This window comes from Fusarium oxysporum, chromosome 8 (genome assembly GCF_000149955.1).
Source record: "Fusarium oxysporum f. sp. lycopersici 4287 chromosome 8, whole genome shotgun sequence".
Classification (NCBI taxonomy): Eukaryota; Fungi; Ascomycota; class Sordariomycetes; order Hypocreales; family Nectriaceae; genus Fusarium; species Fusarium oxysporum.
Window position 1 is genome coordinate 1,294,381 of NC_030993.1, and position 17,783 is coordinate 1,312,163.

At 48.5% G+C, this 17,783-nt stretch overlaps 6 protein-coding genes across 9 annotated transcripts; 1 reads left to right on the top strand and 5 right to left on the bottom strand.

The window, feature by feature from the left end:
• Positions 1-1,215: 1,215 nt before the first annotated feature.
• FOXG_03081 (uncharacterized protein) lies at positions 1,216-5,874 on the bottom strand (the record flags this gene model as incomplete). 2 transcript variants are annotated; one of them, XM_018380604.1, is made up of 4 exons in its annotated part: positions 1,242-2,408; positions 2,471-2,638; positions 2,692-5,684; positions 5,760-5,874. In XM_018380604.1, 3 exons carry the CDS (start codon positions 5,660-5,662, stop codon positions 2,404-2,406), a joined length of 3,144 nt encoding a protein of 1,047 aa, XP_018236910.1. In that variant the 3' UTR covers positions 1,242-2,403. The 2 variants fall into 2 exon arrangements, with proteins under 2 accessions (XP_018236909.1, XP_018236910.1); XM_018380603.1 differs by lacking the exon at positions 5,760-5,874 and having other exon boundaries at positions 1,216-2,638; positions 2,692-5,662.
• Positions 5,875-6,440: 566 nt separating this feature from the next.
• Positions 6,441-9,435, bottom strand: FOXG_03082 (D-lactate dehydrogenase (cytochrome)). The gene is made up of 6 exons (XM_018380605.1): positions 9,382-9,435; positions 8,297-9,326; positions 7,850-8,249; positions 7,572-7,790; positions 7,124-7,522; positions 6,441-7,056 (listed from the first exon to the last, which is right to left on the bottom strand). The coding sequence occupies exons 2-6, from the start codon at positions 8,591-8,593 to the stop codon at positions 6,614-6,616; spliced, it is 1,758 nt and encodes a 585-aa protein (XP_018236911.1). The 5' UTR covers positions 8,594-9,326; positions 9,382-9,435; the 3' UTR covers positions 6,441-6,613.
• Positions 9,436-9,747: 312 nt separating this feature from the next.
• On the bottom strand, positions 9,748-11,367 carry FOXG_03083 (40S ribosomal protein S4). Its single transcript, XM_018380606.1, has 3 exons — positions 11,212-11,367; positions 10,685-11,107; positions 9,748-10,553 (listed from the first exon to the last, which is right to left on the bottom strand). Exons 1-3 carry the CDS (start codon positions 11,223-11,225, stop codon positions 10,205-10,207), a joined length of 786 nt encoding a protein of 261 aa, XP_018236912.1. The 5' UTR covers positions 11,226-11,367; the 3' UTR covers positions 9,748-10,204.
• Positions 11,368-11,409: 42 nt separating this feature from the next.
• Positions 11,410-13,944, bottom strand: FOXG_03084 (uncharacterized protein). The gene is made up of 2 exons (XM_018380607.1): positions 11,667-13,944; positions 11,410-11,611 (listed from the first exon to the last, which is right to left on the bottom strand). The coding sequence occupies exon 1, from the start codon at positions 13,627-13,629 to the stop codon at positions 11,881-11,883; it is 1,749 nt and encodes a 582-aa protein (XP_018236913.1). The 5' UTR covers positions 13,630-13,944; the 3' UTR covers positions 11,410-11,611; positions 11,667-11,880.
• Positions 13,945-14,220: 276 nt separating this feature from the next.
• Positions 14,221-16,617, bottom strand: FOXG_03085 (fumarate hydratase, mitochondrial). The gene is made up of 3 exons (XM_018380608.1): positions 15,963-16,617; positions 14,770-15,793; positions 14,221-14,718 (listed from the first exon to the last, which is right to left on the bottom strand). Exons 1-3 carry the CDS (start codon positions 16,336-16,338, stop codon positions 14,529-14,531), a joined length of 1,590 nt encoding a protein of 529 aa, XP_018236914.1. The 5' UTR covers positions 16,339-16,617; the 3' UTR covers positions 14,221-14,528.
• FOXG_03086 (uncharacterized protein) lies at positions 14,351-17,781 on the top strand. 3 transcript variants are annotated; one of them, XM_018380610.1, is made up of 5 exons: positions 14,351-14,729; positions 14,789-15,423; positions 15,480-16,938; positions 17,006-17,324; positions 17,397-17,781. In XM_018380610.1, exons 3-5 carry the CDS (start codon positions 16,877-16,879, stop codon positions 17,481-17,483), a joined length of 468 nt encoding a protein of 155 aa, XP_018236916.1. In that variant the 5' UTR covers positions 14,351-14,729; positions 14,789-15,423; positions 15,480-16,876; the 3' UTR covers positions 17,484-17,781. The 3 variants fall into 3 exon arrangements, with proteins under 3 accessions (XP_018236916.1, XP_018236915.1, XP_018236917.1); XM_018380609.1 differs by having other exon boundaries at positions 14,789-16,938; XM_018380611.1 differs by having other exon boundaries at positions 14,789-16,938; positions 17,006-17,781.
• The last annotated feature ends 2 nt before the right edge of the window (positions 17,782-17,783 follow it).

Below are 17,783 nucleotides of genomic sequence, written 5' to 3' on the forward strand. Positions count from 1 at the left end.
ATGTAGTGGATACCTACATAACTCAAGTATCACTGTCTCATGTCAGGTCGTGTCAAGTCAAGTCAATAAAGAGCCTCATCAACCTCTCTCTCTCTCCCCCAGCCCAGCAGCCGCCCAATAAATATTCCCTACTTTCCATTTTGAAAAGTATGCCGAAAATAAAAAATAAAGGGTCCAAGTCAGGCAAAGTGGAAGCCTCAGCGCCGCCGCCACCAGTTCCTCCATCATGGCCAGCTTTCAAGCCTTCTCTGCCGATAGTTGACTTGTCTCCTGAACCTCATCCATTGACTTCCAAAGTTGTTCTTATACCTTCATTTTTCCCGCGATCGCTCTGCCGCGATTATGTGGCCTTTCTAAAAACCCTCCCTCTACAAACAACGCCAGGTCGTCCCAAGCGGGGCGAAGCAGTTCGTGTCAACGACCGGTTTCAGGTTGATAGCTATGATTTTGCAACTCGCTTATGGGAGCAAACTGGTTTGAAAGAGGTCTTGCTAGACGGCGATGTTAACGAGAAGTGGTAAGTCTTGCTTCGTGTCGATTCGCCGTCTATGTCCAACTGCAATGGTCACGATGTCGTAGACAGCAAAGTTAATGTTGCGTAGGGGTGGTGAACCTGTTGGGCTGAATCCTAATATTCGAGTATATCGTTACTCGAAGGGCCAGTTTTTTGACTGCCATTGTACGTGTACAAGTCTCATCTCCACAACTGTTCCATTCAACGACCATCGTAGCGACCTCAATGGCATAACGACACAAACCTCTTGCTCCTGTCCTTCCACAAGCGTTCCATAATTTGCACCCATTTATCTATCTCATGGCTCCCTCTTCTCACTTGACATGCGCACCTTAGCTGACCAACGTCTGTTTCGCCCACCAGATGACGACTCGAATAACCTGACGTTACCTTCGGATCCTCCACTACCAGTGAGAACCACGTGGACCCTGTTACTCTATTTGACATCCGCTTCTGAGGGCTGTGTTGGGGGCGAGACAGTATTTTACCCAAGAGATCGAAGGTCGTCTCGAGAAGAGATCGTGGTCCCTCTTGAGACTGGGACATTGCTTCTCCACAAACATGGAGACGATTGTCTACTGGTAAGAAGTTCCCTACACCTTTTTGCCGTCTTTGATTAGACAGACTTCCCGTGCTACATGAATCTTGACCCCAAAGATTTACTAATTACTTTAACTTAGCACGAAGGACGAGAGGTTACTGCAGGTGAAAAATGGGTTTTACGGACGGATCTTTGCATCAGACGATGAATTTGATTATCAGCCTAAGTAACCTGGTAGTCCCAAAACTTTGGTTTGTTGTACTACTGAGTTTACTGTCTACCTTTTCCTTACCAACTGGCTGGCCCCGTTGTCGTCCTTACCGTTACAATGGTCCATTCTTGCACGCGACAATTTCTCCAGCACCAAGATTTTCAATCTTAGGCCAATGCCGTGGTCGTATCGGCAGCTGATCCCAATGTCAATGGTCACTTGGCATCCGCCTCACCCATGAGGCTGACCAAGCGATCAATAGCTTCTTCGGCGTCTTCCTCCTCCAATTCATCGCTGTAGATCGAGTCTGTCTCGTCTTCGACGATGTCATCACTCGGAACTTCAACTTCCATGCCATTCTCTGATGAAAGATCTGGCTGTTCGTCGCTGACCATTTCAAAATCACCTCCAGCAGAAGATGATTGCCCTGAACCCGAAATGCCATTAGGGAAGTCGTCATCTCCCTCGGGGACCGCATCGTCTTCCAGAGGGAAAATAGCCAATGGCTGTCCTCGATGAAGGACTGTGCCGTCCGGAAGGTGAGAATGGATCTCAGGTGCCAGCTCAGACACTTCGGGGACCTCTTGTTTTGCAGGCGTGGCATCATTCTTCACTGTTGGCTCAAGGTGCTCGCCAAACCCTGGCATTTCTCCTTGACGAGGTCCCGCGGCAAGTGGAGATCTCAGTTCAAGGTTACTAGAGTTTGCTATACGACACATCTCCTTATGGAAGATCCAGGGGAAACTAATCAGAGGCATTGACTTTGGTTCTAGCTTGCGCGGTTGCAAGAGGGTTCCCGCGTTGTTGATGACTCCTCGGTGGTGCTCGTATAGTGCAATTTTCATTTCCTCATCGGTTACCTTGTACATGGCTGCGACAAAGGGTTCGAGTTTCTCTGCATTCTTAGAACCTGCAGTACCGATACATAGCTGTCGAAATGCCGCCTTGAGATTATTGTACTCACGACGAAGCTCCTCCTGAACTTTGTAGTCTGAACCAACAGCAGGTTTCGACATGGCAAAGCCAGTCCAAAGCTCAAATTCAGTCTTGAGCGCATGTTGGCTCAGTAGTCGGCGTACAGATGTATCGTATTGTGTCTTGATTTTTCTTGCAGATTTGAGTGTGTCTCGCTTGAGTTCAAACTTTTTGATAATCCGTTGGTCGAATGGACTGTCCCAGATAGGGTCAAACTTGACTTGCTTACCTTTCACTTTGTCAAATATGACACCAAGAGCTTTCCTGGAGGTGTAGCTGTTCTTCTTCTCCATAAAATGGGGCCACTTCCGAGGTTGTTGATCTCGTCTCAATACCGCTGGGTCACCCGTCTTTGGATAGTCCACTGCTTTGGAGTGCAGCTCTGCAAGTTCAAGACCTTAGAACAGGGTTAGCAGAAAACATTGATATATGAGCACTACCACGACTCACATTTTGGTGACATTGGGCCAAGGTCGTCTGAAAATGCTAGATGAGATGTCGCAATGAGCGGCAGTTTATCGTTCTTTAGGTACTTGACGAAGAAGTTCCTGAGATCGTCGACCGTGACATCACGGTCAAGCTCAATGGGTTTGGGCGCTAAGTAATTCATAGGCGGATAATTCCATCTTCTAGGAATCAGAGTCGGCTCCCATATTACGAAGAAGTCATCGCCGTCAAGGTCACCACCAGAAAGCATATTAGGAACAGGCTGATCGCCGGTGGATGGAAATACAACGACATCCCTCAGGTGATGCAGGGCTGGACAGTCCACTGCTTCAGCAACACGAATGTCTCCCGGGTGCAGCGAAGGGTTGCGTCCAATTATGCATACTCCGCTGATGACCTGAGTCTTGTTATAGTGTGTTGCGTCGCTCAGCTGAATGAAGATTTGCGGAAGTCTATCGATAGCTTTATCTTCGGAGCCTTCGGTTTCGGATGAGTGACCTCTGAGGGTGCCAGTTTCATCGACGCAGCCAAGGACGAAAGCACTTTTCTGCACCTGAATCCTTGCTTTCTCCTTGAGTAGCTTTAAGGACCAAGATCTCCAAAGTTTAAGTACGTTAACAACGAAGGGTTCCTGCAGATCATCTGTTTTGAAGCCAGCCCTGAGTAGGTCAGAGATATTGTTCTCGTCAACAAATTTGGTCAACATGTCTATTGCAACATCGTTGTCCTCCATGGCCAGCTCATACGACCGCAACTGGTGGTCAAGCAGGTTAGTGAAGGAAGCGATGGGGACCCCAAGACATTCGAGAATGGTGATTGTTTGTCTATTGAGAGTTGCTGTCGCCATTGCTGCACTGCGGATAATTTCGAGACCTTTGGAATCTGACTCGAACTTCTTCTGGGATTCGCGAATATGGACTTCCATGACTTTGGTGTCGTTGGGCCAAATGGCGAGAACCCCTTTACAGCCACCCATACGAAACTGGAAGGCGGAGGGTCGCGCAATAACATCAAGAATCATGTCTTCGCTGATAAGCTGCGCCAAGAACGACGATATCTTACCGATGCCGTCGGTGAAGCAGTAGCCGTTCCTCTCAATATCAGGTATCTGTTGAGTTGCCGGCGCCGAAATTGCATGAAGCTCTCGTGTGGTAGAGAAGCATTGACCGAGGCGAGCAGCATACTTCGCCACAACCTTTATATGGCTAAACTGACCCATCCACCTGCGGATATCGTCGCATGATAGGTGTTCCGTGGGACAAAAGAAGTAAGCGCCGTTGACTCTGAGCTGCGAGTTGCCAAAGGCAAGGAATTCGTAAAAACGATCGCCGATACGGACGCCTTTATACATTGAACGAAGCACTCTTTTGTAGATCTCGTCATTTTGGTCCTTGTTTACCGCAATCCTCCCCTTTTCCATCTCTTCGGTGAATTGGATTTTGAGGAAGCGATCCTCATAATGCTTGTAGCGGCGCATGACGCGGTTGGACATCTCCACTGTAGGTGTTGTATAGCGAATGGTTGTTGGCGTGATGACGGCTTTACGGATGAGACAACAATGAGAAGGAATTCTTGACATTATTATAGAGCCATCAATCTGAGACTCCTCTAAAATAGCCATTGGGTCGATGACAACTTGAGCGTTATCAGCCACGGATTCGAGACAAAGCCTGGCTTTGGCTGGCTTCATGTTCGCAAGTCTCTCCAAGAACTCCCTGCCTATCATGTGTTCGTTGAGATAGCCGCGTGAAAGACAAACTTCAAGCTGGTATCTAATTTCGAAAGGCAGATGAACAATCGAGTCGGGGGAGTACTGAAGCATCTGAAGTGCGTTGTGCCCTTCGGTAGGAGCCTGGTGGTCTATGTATTCCCACATCTTTGCTTTTGTTCCATGGACAGTCTTGAAATCATCTTGAACTTTAGTGGTGATGTTGAAGTCGTCCAGGATGCTCACCAACTGTTGATTGACCTGGCTTGCTATTTCAGTTCCCCCATCCAGAACGAACCCAAGAGTGGTCCATCGGCCGATATCAACGAATTCGGGATCTTGGAAATCGTTGTGGAGAGTGACAGGGTACATCATAGGGAGACCAGCATGTTGAACAATATTTGTTGCACGATTCCAGCTCTTCATAACACTCCAATTCTTGGTTTCGTCGGAAAAGGTCGAATGGATGTCAGGTGTCTTCCAATAGTACTGAGGTGGCGTCTTGAGAGGAACAACAAGAGTACAGCAATTATCAACGGCTGCTGTTTGATAAACATTCTTCATACTCGAAAAGTCAATAACAACTTTGTGTTGCCGTTCAGTTCTGTTTCCCCCCGCAACACTCGGTATGGGGAAGAACACAGTCAGTCTCTGGTATTTCGGGCTGAGCTCAAGTTTAAGACTTCGTCCATTGCCCATCCCAGGGATAGACTTCATGATCTTCATTGATTTCTCCCCTGTCAGGCTCCCGAAATGCATGGCCGCAGGATAGAGTGTCAGTTTGACAGGGCAAGTCCGGTCAGGATGTACCGGGCTTTTCAGAAAGCCTGGAGGTACGTGATTGGAAAGCTTAATAGAAATCTCAATCTGTTTGGGATGTTGTTTTCTGTCGTGATGGCGAACAACATAACTGCCCGTGTACCAAAAGTTTCGCTCTGGCGGTGGTTCGAACCTGATTTTGGCGTTACTGATGTTCGGATTTCTTTGCGTCTCGTAGATATCCATGTATGCGATTTCTCCCTCATGAGAGAACCAGTCCCAGAGATTTGAAGTCGTGACTGAAGTTGACAATCCCTCAAGATGTATCGTGAGTTCAGGCCATGCTTTCCATTGTCCGTGGAGCTGAGAAGCAAGCCCATCAAGGTTGATTGTATGGTTTCGCCGAACCTTTGGTTGCCCTGGCCTGCATCTCTTCGATCTTCGCTGGTGCTTGGGGTTTTGTTGGGACCCTTTCGAGAGTCCGTCGGGGGGGCGTTTGGAGCTCATGTTCAATTTCTATCCATATAATCTGGGGAGGTTATTAGTCAAAGTGGCTTCCTCAACGACGAGCTCAAATGATAATGATGACTTCAAAAGAATGTACCTTGGTTAATTGAATGATGCCCCAGGAATAATTTTGATGTAGCACACTTCAAGTGTTGATCATAAAGGTTAGAAATCAGTATGGCTGTTGCATCAAAGATCAAGATCAAAGAGTTTTTTTTTTGGATCGAGGAAGATGAATTTTGTCACTTGGCGTGGTGATGTGCGATGACAAGGCGCGAGTGTTGTGCAGTGATTCAGAGAGCAGGCATCTACTAGAAGCCCGAGATTACAGATGCCTCCTGCTTCAGCAAAGAAGGAAGAAAATCCAACTAGCAGGTCATAAGAAGCAGGTTATCAAGCTAAGCACAGTGGTATCGAAATTCCAGCAGAGGTAAAGGGTTTTGGGCCAGACGAGATTGGACTCTGCTATCAGTTGGTGTTTTTTGTTGTTTAAAAGAGCAATGTAAGAAGCCTAGTGATGGAAGCAAAATTGCTGAGATCAGCAAACAGTTAAGCATTTGGGCGCTTTCCTGAGTACAGACGGCTTTGTAGAAATGTTTCGTTCGCTTGAATCTAATGTACTTCATGTTTGTTACGGCAGCACAACCTCTGTCAAGTGTTTCTGTAGAATAAGACACCGTATTGCAGTGTGCCGCAAGTTCGTATTGATGACTGAACAGCTGACTGCATCATTCACATGGAGATACATAGTTCTCCCAATCTATAGCTGCGGTTTGGGTTTGTCTTACAACGTTTCATCTAACATTAGAGCAATGGCTGCCGTGTGGCAAGCAGGGCAGCAAGCGGTCCCTACAAGCATCATCAATACTGCAAATCTCTACATACAGCGATAATTTGTTACAAACCCACTAGTCTAAGGAGCTACGTAGAAACACAGCAATAATTCCTGTCTTAGACCAAGTCTTTCACCACACGGTTTGGTGTCACCGCGGTATTTGACCCAGGATATAGAGTGTTCTCCCAAGGCACATCCATGATCTTTCCAGGATTCAAGATCCATTCAGGGTCGAAAGCCTTCTTCACAGCTACCATAACTTCCAGAGTCTCTGGTCCAACTTCCCAGAGTAGACTCTCCTTTTTGCCCCAGCCGATGGAATGCTCTCCTGTACATGTACCATCCATGTCGAGCGCTCGCTTCACCATGTTCTTAACGCAAGCTTCGACTTTTTGGCGCTCACCAGGGACGTTCTTGTTATACATGATACTTTCATGAAAATTTCCGTCTCCCACATGTCCCAAGATGCTGGCGAAGAGGCCAAGCTCATCCATCTCTTTCTTGCTGACCTCTATGATGTCAGCTAGCCGGCTGAACGGAACAGCTACATCGGTGCTCCCTGTGTTATCATCAATTAGCGACCGAATTGACAGGTAATATGTTGATGGTGGCACTGTGGTACTCACAAACATCGTCACCATTTTTTCGGAGTGAGAGCATGGACCAAAGGGATTCTTTCCTGGCAGACCAGAGCAATTGTTGCTCAGCAGCATCCCGAGCAAACTCGAAACTTCCACCCTTGTTTGCCGCCGCAATCTTTTTTACCCTATTGATGTTGTCTTTCACGCCGTCTTTTGTACCTGAGAACTTGAAAAACAATGTTGGCAATTCCTTCCAGACCCGCGGTTTCGTAGCACCACCGAGGTTGATGACTCTCATTTGAACTTCATCCATGATCTCCATCGCCGCGACGGGAACGCCGGCCTGCATGACGCCAGCTGCCGCATCGGCGGCATCTCGAATGGTGGGAAATGTAACAACAGCAACCGAATACTGCTCTGGAATGACAGCCAACTTGAGTGTAGCTGTGAGTGTTAGTAAACTTTCGTTTTGCGTGGATACGCCTTGTTATACCTTCCGTGACAATCCCTAGTGTGCCTTCGGAGCCAACAAACAGCCCGTTCAGGTTATATCCAGCAGATGACTTTCGCGGCCTTCGTCTCGTTTTGATAATACGCCCGTCGGACAGGACAACGGTCAAGTTAATGACCCAATCCTTCATTGTACCATATCTTACAGCATTTGTTCCAGAGCAATTCGTTCCGATCATACCTCCTATCTTCGCTGATGGGCCTGAACAAATTCGTCAGTGCTGCGATGTCTCTGGCCCTCCATGCTTGTTGGTCACATACCAGGATCGACAGGAAAGAAAAGACCACTATCCATAGCCAACAACTTTGCGTTTAGATCTTGCCAGCCAATACTGGGCTGGACCACAATATCCATATCATCTTTGTTAAACTGAATGATCTGGTCCATATACGCAAAATCCACACTGATTCCTCCGTAAGGGGCAGAAAAATTGCCTTCCAAGCTTGAGCCTCCGGAATAGGGAATGATAGGAACGCGATGCTCATGACATATGCGAGCTATCACGGACACTTGCTCAGTTGTTCTAGGATATGCCACAGCTACTGGCAAAGTATCAGGGTTGACCGTAGACCATTCTGAGTAGCCGTGTGCTAGTAGATCCTCGGGGTCCGTCGAAATAAAGCCTTCTATTCCAACCTCGTTCTCGATTCGCTTGATCGCCTGTTTTGAAGATCAGCTTGAGGCATGAGAACATGCAGGTATTTTACCTTCTCCATCTCGGGCAACGTAGCATAATGAGGCGCAACCGATCGACCCCATGTAGAATTTCCAGTGCCTTTAATTTCGTTCAAGCTGGCAAGCCCCCATCCAAGAGCTCCAGCTCCAATGGCTACTGCCAAAACCTTTGGTCGCGACCATCCCGGGTTATTCCTTGGTTTTCTCTGACCAGAGTCATGGGCAACACGAGAACGAAGGCCAGAGGAGGCTGTAAGACTTCGTCGAAATTCCGTTCTTTGGGCACAACGGCCCAATAGAGTTCTTGTCGAAGTCCTGCTGGTAAACATTTCAACCCAATGTTAAAGAACCCTATAATTTTATGACTCAGACGGCCCGTTCCACAATTGACCGTGATGTAGAACCAAGATCGATTCAAGACCCGAAGGCTGCTGCTTTTCCTCCAATTAACAAACTTCAATGAGTCCGTTGCGTTATATGGCTCTTGCGAGCAATGTTTTGATCACGAACAGGAATCTCTGCCGTATCTAAGCGAGTCTTTACCGAGTATCCGCAAGCAAGTGAGAAGGGGAAAGAACGACAAGAATCCTTCAATTCAAGCAACCAAGAGAGATGGCCTCGCGAAGGGGAATTCCGGAGCTAGATGTGGCCACGATGGGGCTGACTCTCACTTATAAGTAGTCTCAAGAACATCATCGGCGCACGTGGGGCATATCCAGGGAAGTAGAAATCTAAATTCAAACGGCTCCTCTTGTAAGCATAGTCTCGCTGATGCAATACTGAGCGCCGCGTTGCCGCTGGGTCTTAGCATGGCTTTTCCCATAGCTTGTTGAGCCTAGCGGGTCTAATGGTGAGGGGGCACACGATCCATCTTTCATGGGCGTTGTGCGTGTGCGGTCTTACTGTAACAAGAAATTCAGTCGCATGGATGGTTTGAGGCTCCCCACGCATTACGCCCACATGCACATCACAGGAACAGCGCGCGTGAGACTCGCATTGTCGAATCGCAGCTTCAAGGAGTGCAGCCAACTGCATCATGGCTGAGGAGGATTCGACGGGCGACTGCAGTTACCGTTAGTCATGCATTTTGACCTCATGCGTAATTACGACTCGATACCCTAGATTTACGATGGATTTCCCCGCTCCTAAATGACTCGGTTTGCTCGCCGAACCAGCAGCTTCACAGCATACAGCATGTACCGTGGGAGTGTGGAGAAGGGGGAAGAAGCCGAGCCCACTTGGTGCTATTCGCAGTTTGGGGGTTCGAGAGCTTCCTTCAGTGGGATGGAGTAACTAGCTCAATGGAGAAGTTGGGGAATAAATGAAGAAACTCAATTCGGGAGACAAGTCGTTCGCAAACAACCAGCATTCTCGTAAACGTGGGGTGGGTAAGGAATAGGAATTCGCCTGCGTCCGAATTCTCACCTCGGTCAGCCAGACTGTAACACAGCCACAACTTTACGCATTAGGAGGTCAACTGATAGTCCGATAACCATGGATGTAACCCATGAGCACTTAGTAGACAGGCTGTTTTCCTCATCACCTTGGTCGCAAATTATTGTGTAATGCAGCCCTACCAGTCAGCTTTGTTCCTAACCTTCTTCCTTGACAACCATGATATTTGAAAGAAACACGAGCTACGTATATGGGTGCTGGCAGAGTGATGCGATATATTATCATAGTTGTGGGACGTTCGGATGGCAGTGACGTTTTCGCTGGCGTGTCGAAAGATTGAGGGCAACGTCTACAGTTCACTTCCATCACGGTTCGAGAGAGATTTCTGTCAGGAATCGACACTTCTGTTGGGCTCAAATTCATCTTTTATCGTAGCCTCATGGGGGCCGGCTATCTCCAGGGTAGTTAAAGCCGCAAAGCAAACGTCAAATCCGAGACTCCATTCCACATGCCATTTTTTACCATTCCAATCGCAAATCCACATTTTAGTGAGAGATGGCGTAAGCACGTCGGCGGTCACGCTCCTCAGCGATGGTGAGCTTGACACCCTTGCCCTTGGGCAGAGAGATCCAGGGCTTGTCCTGGCCGATGACGAAAACGTTGCTCTCACGGGTAGCAAAGCTGTTGTCAATGGCATCCTTGACGTGGACGATGTTGAAACCTCCATCGTGACGCTCACGGTGAGTGATAACGCCAACACGACCCATGTTACGACCACCAGTGACCATGACGACGGCGCCAGTGTCGAACTTGATGAAGTCTGTGATCTTGCCAGTGGCGAGGTCAATCTTGACAGTGTCGTTGACCTTGATCAGAGGGTCAGGGTAGCGGATACTGTGAGAATTCGTTAGCAATGGGGTATTTGGGGTTTACATACAGCCGTCAAATAAAGCTCCTGTCTTGTCGGGTGACTTGAATCGACCAAAGCTTGATCCAACGGCTGAATGATGTCTGACAGAACTCACGTTCGTGCATCGTGCGTGACCAAGAATGGGATTCCACCGCGACCAAGCTGGACACGCTTGACCTTGCCAAGCTTGTACTCAGCCTCCTCAGCCTGGATTCGGTGGACGGTGAATCGGCCCTTGGTATCGTAGACAAGACGGAAGTTCTCGCCAGTCTTCTCGATAGTGATAACGTCCATGAAACCGGAGGGGTAGGTGGAATCGGTGCGGACCTTGCCGTCGACCTTGACCAGTCGCTGCATCAGGATGGCCTTGGTCTCGCGGTAGTTGAGAGCATACTTGAGGCGGTTTCGGATGAAGACGATCAGAGGCATGCAGTCGCGGAGCTTGTGAGGACCGGCAGAAGGCTTGGGAGCGTAGGTGCCGGACAGCTTGTCAAGCAGCCAGTGCGAGGGGGCGCTGAGGCGCTTCTGGTGCTTCTTGCTATTGACTGTCAGACCCTCGTTCTCATAACGGGACAACAGGAGAGAAGTCCGAATCGCGATTCCTTGTAATCGTATCTGCGTTCTTCTTGTTATTCCACTTACATTCCGCGGGCCATTGTGTCGGTTGGCTGGTTTGTCGGCGGTGATGAGGAGGATGGACGAGGGAACCAACTTCACAGAGAACGGACCGAGTGATGTGTTGATCGCGCACTTTTTTTTTCGTAGTGCGCTTAGGGTTTGTTTTGTTGCCCTAGGTCGGCTTCGGCGTTTATCTTCTTCCGATCCCTCCGCCATTCACGGAGGTGCCGTCACGTGACATGGGGAATTAATCGATAGCTTGGACTGGGTCATTTACGTTAAGTGGAGTATTTGAAGTCGGGTTCTATCGAGATAACCTCAAATAGGTCTTTTGACCAAATGGTTTTATTGAATTATCTTATCATTAAGATGATGCATGGTGTATCCCGTGCATGTTTGCCCCTGAAGTCATCTTCAACTAAACCTTTGCCGGCGTCAGTATGACAAGATATCCTTTTTGGATGTCATGAGCGGCTTACAGAATCGACGATGTACAACTTTTGAAACATTCCCATCTTTGCCGGTGAGGCACCCGTGTTTTTCTTTCCTTCCAGCGCCGAAACATACCATCAGATACAAGTAATAAGCGATCGATAACCAGCGCGTGCTGTGTGTTCGTCCAGTTCCAAGTCTCAATCTATATACGCCCAATACCATTGCAAACCAATTTCCCGACTCCTAACTTTCATAACGTTAATGCAGAGCACCGCGACTTATAGATGCTGGCCCGACTGTTGATAACCTACTCGGGTGTTGCATTCCTTCTTTGTTGTGACTTTTCTGTGGGGTATTTGCTGGTGGAGAAAGGCCAGGGATGCCCTCAATACCAAATCGTGGAATCGCTGGCGAAAGCTTGGCATCGTCAAGTAATAAGCGCGAGATGTCCATTTCACCGCCCATGAATTGAGGTGGCATAGTTTCACCGAACTCGAATACATGACCTGCTCCCATAATTTCGCCAGTCTCGATTCTTTGCTGAGCTGGCCATCGAGAAAGATCTTCGCGCGAAGTTGACTGGTTCATTTGTGGCTCTAATGTTGTAGCCTTCCGAGGTTTAAATGAGTTCCCAGCTGGTATTCTCACAGATGGTTCCATAACATCGTTCCCTCGGCTCATCTCCCTGACTTGAAGATTGCTTTTCTCTATTCGTTGATAAACACTGGAATATTTGTTGCGTACTCGATCTCTCAAGTCTGTTGGTTGCCTACTGGAAAGATGGAAGCGCGGGTCCCTTTGAATCTTGGTCCAAGCGGGTCCATGGATCTCTAAACCCTGAAGAATTTCCATGTCATCTTGTTCAGTAAAAGGTCGACGTTCGCGGCGATGAGACTTCTTGAAGGGTCCATGAATACCGAGCTCCACAAGATCCTCCATCTTCTTGCGATGTGCTCGACTTTTTTTCTGTTTAGGAGTAGTGTCAACCTCTTGCTGCATCGCTGAGGCCGTGTCTTTTGCTGATGCACCATTTCCATCTATCAATATCCTTTCCAAGTGCACATCTGCCTTGCCCTTCTGCTTCGACCCCCGGTCGAAGCGTGAAGGCGAGTCTAGTTCAAGCGACCGGTTGGACTTGCGGAGCTCCTCGGGGCAGCACGTCCTGAACCGATCCTTAAGATCCCCAGCTGTCCGGTCGTTAAACTTGAAGTCGGCATCTTCAAGTATACTCGTCCACTTTCCGACCCCATGTCGATTGACGCCCAATAACAAATGGTTTGTCTCCTCTTCAGACCACTTCCGTCTCGGTTTGCTGGTCCGCTTTCGCGTTTTGCTGGCTACCGAAACCGATTCAGCCTCTTGAGACGCTTGGGTGGACGACTGGGCGGAAGGCTGCGTAAAATCGGGCATTGTCTTCATATGCGAGCCATCCTTGCTATCAAACGAATCAGACGATATAGGAGGAAACAAAGCGGCGTGAGGTGGAGGTTCGTGAAGCCCGTTGATGATCGGTGGCATTACTGGCGCTTGCTGGGCGGCTTTTTGCTTTTTCAGTGGTTGTGGGAGCTGCATGAAATCATCTTTGACATGAAGGCTGCGCTGTCGCTTTTTGTTCGATACGTCTTCAAGAAGCTCGGGACCGTCGTCTAATAACCGACTTATTGAATTGGTTGGTTCTATAGCATCCGAGTCGCTTGAAGCTACTCGCAGCGGAAATCCTCCAGAAGCCGGTACAATCTTTCCATCCTGAGCATTCCCTTCCTTGCGGGGTTCAGAAGAAATATCATCGTTGGTCAAATTTATTAAATCAACAGCGTTAATAACAGACTGCGTGTCAGCAAGTGGTCTATCACCACGATGATTCGTGTCGGACTCGATTGGGGCCAATGATCGATCTGTGGCAGAAGGGAATGCAAGGGAATGAAGCGGTGGAAGATCGGCATGGTTGAGTTGCGGTCTCGTCGGCTCGTTGAGCAGATGGATTAAGCGTGGCTCGATCGTGGCCATCGTGGGCTCTCAAAGGTGGATTGGCACATTGAGCATAAGTTAAAGTCGATGGAGGAAACAAATAGACACGATTGAATGAGATATTAGGCAGGGAAGGGGAGAATATAAAGAGGGGAGGGGAAGCTGCATATGCCGTTGGCAAGAGGCAACAGCTCAGAACACCATGTTGACTACGAGTTTGGGGAGCTGGTTCATAAGAGTTGGGGCCGTGAACGCTTTGATATGGTCTCACTTGGGCTGTATGTCTCTCAGTTGCAGTAGCACGTGAAATCGCCACATGTTGAAGCTTGCCATTGGCAAATTCAACTGGAGGGGGCACAACCGCACTGAAGCTACCACAGGTACCTAGCAAGCCGGCCGCGGACAATGCCGGCGCTTCCCGGTCCAGGTATCCGCCTTTTAACACAATTGAACTGCGTGTCGATACTAGTTGGGCTTTTTCACATGCCAGCATAAATACTGCATTCAATACCTAAGAAGCAGCGATACTAGTACCAGTATGTAATTTACTTACTCATGAATAAGCAAGTGAACCAATCTAGTAGCTGTACATGACTTGTAAGGATATAATGTTAGCATAACCTAACAAGTGTCATCACATACCACTGTCCCGCATTTCTCTCACACCCGAGGATTTCTCCTCGAGACTTCAATACATCCTGATAGGCAAGGATAAAATAGAACAGGGTGAAGTTTTCACATGCCATTTTCGAGGGTAGTTCAAATTCCATTATTCATATTTTACAATGTTTTATTCGGTTGAATTAAACCCCCATTGACCGTTTGAATAACATCTGAGGTTGTTATTCGTCTAACGGGAGTGGGACTCTGGTTAAATGATCTATGAGCGCTTTTATAATTTTGATACATGGCATCACGATTTTGTTTTATGGTAATTTTCATCCCTTGTAGGGGCTGGGGCCAACCATAAGCTCGGGCTTGACAAGAGTATCAAACTCCTCCTCAGTTAGAGCCTGGAGCTCGAGAGCACTCTGCTTGAGGGTCAGACCCTTCTTGTGGGCATTCTTGGCGACCTTGCTGGCCATGTCGTAACCGATTTTGGGGTTGAGGCAAGTGACAAGCATGAGCCTATAAATCTGGTCAGTACTTATTTCGAGTCTGTGATGCATAGAAACTTACGACTCCTTCATGATGCTAGCAATCTTCTCCTCGTTAGCAGCGAGACCAGCAACTAGGTTCTTCTCGAAAGAGCGCATGCCATCTGTTAGAAGGCGTGAACTGTGCAGGAGGTTGCGGATGACCAGAGGTTTGTAAACGTTAAGCTCGAACTGGCCATTCATGCCACCAATAGTGGTCGCAACGTGGTTGCCCATAACCTGGGCACAGACCATAGTCAAAGCCTCACACTGCGTGGGGTTAACTTTTCCAGGCATGATGCTGCTGCCAGGCTCGTTTTCGGGCAGGTTGAGCTCACCAAGGCCACAGCGAGGGCCACTGCCGAGGTATCGAATATCCTGAGCGATCTTGGTCAGAGAGGCAGCAAGGGTGTTAAGAGAGCCGTGGGCCTGGACAATAGCGTCATGGGCAGCCAGGGCCTCAAACTTGTTAGGGGCAGTCTTGAACTCGGTGCCAGTCATGTTGGTGACCTCCTCCGCAATAGCCTCAGCGAAGCCCTGGAAAGTGTTGATGCCCGTGCCAACGGCGGTGCCGCCTTGGGCGAGGAGACGCAAATCAGGGAGAGAGCTCTCTACACGCTTGATGCCAAAGTCGAGTTGAGCAACGTAACCAGAGAACTCTTGGGCGAGAGTTAGAGGCGTAGCATCCTGGAGATGAGTACGTCCGATCTTGATAATCTTCTTGGCCTCAAACTCATCGACCTTCTTCTGCAGGGCAGCACGGAGGCTGTGGAGGGCAGGCAAGAGCTCGCCCTCGATGTCAAGGACGGCAGCAATGTGCATAACAGTAGGGAAGGTGTCGTTGGAAGAGGCGCTACGGTTAACGTGGTCGTTGGGGTGGACAGGCTTCTTGCTACCCATAGTTCCGCCGAGGATCTCGATGGCTCGGTTGGAAATGACCTCGTTTGCGTTCATGTTGGACTGAGTGCCGGAGCCCGTCTGCCAAACGACAAGAGGGAAGTGGTCGAGGAGTTTGCCATCAGCAACCTCCTTGGCGGCCTGCTGGATAGCAGCACCAATCTTGGGGTCTGTAAAAGCAACAATTAGCGTTTTGGCACTCAGAGTAGGCAGTGTCCATCTCCGTTGAGGTTAGACGGTTTGGTGTACAAGTTCTACCCCACGAAAAGGTACAAGCGGAACAGTGTAAAACAAGATTTTACCACCAAACAACCCTATACGAATTCAATTGCTACTCACCAAGGCCATATCGCATGTTGACAGTGGCGGCAGCACCCTTCAGGATACCAAATGCCTTGACAATGGGTGGGGGCATGCGATCCTGGGGCTGGTTGATGCGAAAGTTCTCGAGAGATCGCTCCGTCTGGGCTCCCCAGTATCGGTCGGCGGGGACCTGGATCTCGCCAAAGGCATCGCTCTCTGTTCGTGTCTGAGACATTCTGACTGAAGTGCTGTGAATAGCTCTGGAGAGTTGAAGAACACCAACCCGAGTCTTGTTCTGAAGTCGCAGTTGCGGGGCAAGCGAGCATGTGGACGCAGCTGCTTGGGAGACCCGAGGCAGAGCTGACTTCATAAGGCCCGAGGCGGCAGCGCGTCCCGTGACGGTTCGAAGCATGATGGACAGATGGCTGGCTGGCGAAACGCTATTCCGAAAGCTGGGGCAAGCCAATTGAATCGACTTGGCTCGACTGAAGGTGGCAGGAGGATTCTTCGGGGGCAAGGGGCCGGAGATGTTGCACAATTACAAAAAGGTTTTTAAACAGTCGGAGAGAAGGCCAGCTACTTGTCTCGTCGCTCTCGGTTGTTAGATTTTAACGGCTCAACCAACTTTAGACTCCGGAAGCACTGGTCAAACGGAAAAAAGCTCGAAATACTGGCCGGTTATTTGCCGGAGATCCTTCACCGGTCAACGATATCGGCCTCGCTCCGGTCTATCCCGAGCAGCCCCGGGATTCAATGCCATTCGATATGTTGTTCTCATTGGATGGTGGCATCTGAAACCGGAGCTTGATTCTGGAGAAACGAACATCAAACCCCATTACACAGGCACTCGGTATCTTGTGTACGTACCCTCCTCACTTTCTTCAGTTTTGCTTGGCCATATGTTACTGGTCCGTTCAACAATCAATCAATCAATCAATTAATTCATAATCATGGCTTCTTCTCTCCCCACCTTCCCACGAATAGTATTCACTGTTATAGAGCCTATCTCTTTGTAAGATTTCATAACAAGGACCTTGCACCCGACTGGTGAATGGCACATCTGCTAACATCAAAAACAGAGTTGCTGGTTTTGCTGGTGCCGTCATTGATCCAGCTTGGTTCATCGGAGAGCAATCTCCCCAGAAGAACGACGGTGATGCTTCTCCCAATAGCATTATTATAGCCTGGCAGCTAGGGAACTTATATTTGCTGCTAGCATTCATTGGGGTCGCGATCCTGTCAACCACGACTGAAAATCGAGTTGTTCGCTCGTATCTCGTTGCTCTTTGGCTCGCAGATATTGGTCACGTTGGCTTCAGCTCTTATGGGATAGGCCGGGACAGATTGCTAAGCCCTCCCCAGTGGAATGCCATGACTTGGGGAAACGTTGGAATGACGGTAAGCCAGGAATAGAATTATATGCTACCATATCATCTCAAGCCTTATGGTTGACGCTGACCTATATCTTAGTTATTCCTTTTTCTCACGCGAACAGCCTATCTCACGGGCTTCTTTGGACCTGATCACGTCGACAAACCCACCAAGAAGACCGCGTAATAAGACTGACTGGGAAAACTATTTTGAGGCGACATCGGTGACAGAACAGCCCTGGATGATGATTCTCCAACGAGAATTTAGGAGTGAAAGAGCTACTTGGAAGACATTGCTAAAAAAAAAAAAAAAAAAAAAAAAAAAAAAAAAAAAAAAAAAAAAAAAAAAACATGTCCGGTGGATTTGTATCCTCTCTTCGTCCTATAGTTTAGATTTATCAGATAAATCATAAGTTGCGGTGTAATTGTAATACGGATAGAAGAACGGAAGATTATATAGTTACATGCAAAAATGTACCATCTCAGG

Coding starts and splice junctions, on each gene's coding strand:
- FOXG_03082 (XM_018380605.1), bottom strand. CDS start 8,593: ATGTTTACCAGCAGGACTTCGACAAGAACTCTATTGGGCCGTTGTGCC. Junction 8,250..8,296: donor CGTTGCCCGAGATGGAGAAG/GTAAAATACCTG, acceptor TCTTCAAAACAG/GCGATCAAGCGAATCGAGAA. Junction 7,523..7,571: donor ACTAGGGATTGTCACGGAAG/GTATAACAAGGC, acceptor TAACACTCACAG/CTACACTCAAGTTGGCTGTC.
- FOXG_03083 (XM_018380606.1), bottom strand. Junction 10,554..10,684: donor GTCACGCACGATGCACGAAC/GTGAGTTCTGTC, acceptor GAATTCTCACAG/TATCCGCTACCCTGACCCTC.
- FOXG_03084 (XM_018380607.1), bottom strand. CDS start 13,629: ATGGCCACGATCGAGCCACGCTTAATCCATCTGCTCAACGAGCCGACG.
- FOXG_03085 (XM_018380608.1), bottom strand. CDS start 16,338: ATGCTTCGAACCGTCACGGGACGCGCTGCCGCCTCGGGCCTTATGAAG. Junction 15,794..15,962: donor CAACATGCGATATGGCCTTG/GTGAGTAGCAAT, acceptor TTGCTTTTACAG/ACCCCAAGATTGGTGCTGCT. Junction 14,719..14,769: donor GCTAGCATCATGAAGGAGTC/GTAAGTTTCTAT, acceptor CCAGATTTATAG/GCTCATGCTTGTCACTTGCC.
- FOXG_03086 (XM_018380609.1), top strand. CDS start 16,877: ATGGCTTCTTCTCTCCCCACCTTCCCACGAATAGTATTCACTGTTATA. Junction 16,939..17,005: donor GTTATAGAGCCTATCTCTTT/GTAAGATTTCAT, acceptor CATCAAAAACAG/AGTTGCTGGTTTTGCTGGTG. Junction 17,325..17,396: donor GGGGAAACGTTGGAATGACG/GTAAGCCAGGAA, acceptor CCTATATCTTAG/TTATTCCTTTTTCTCACGCG.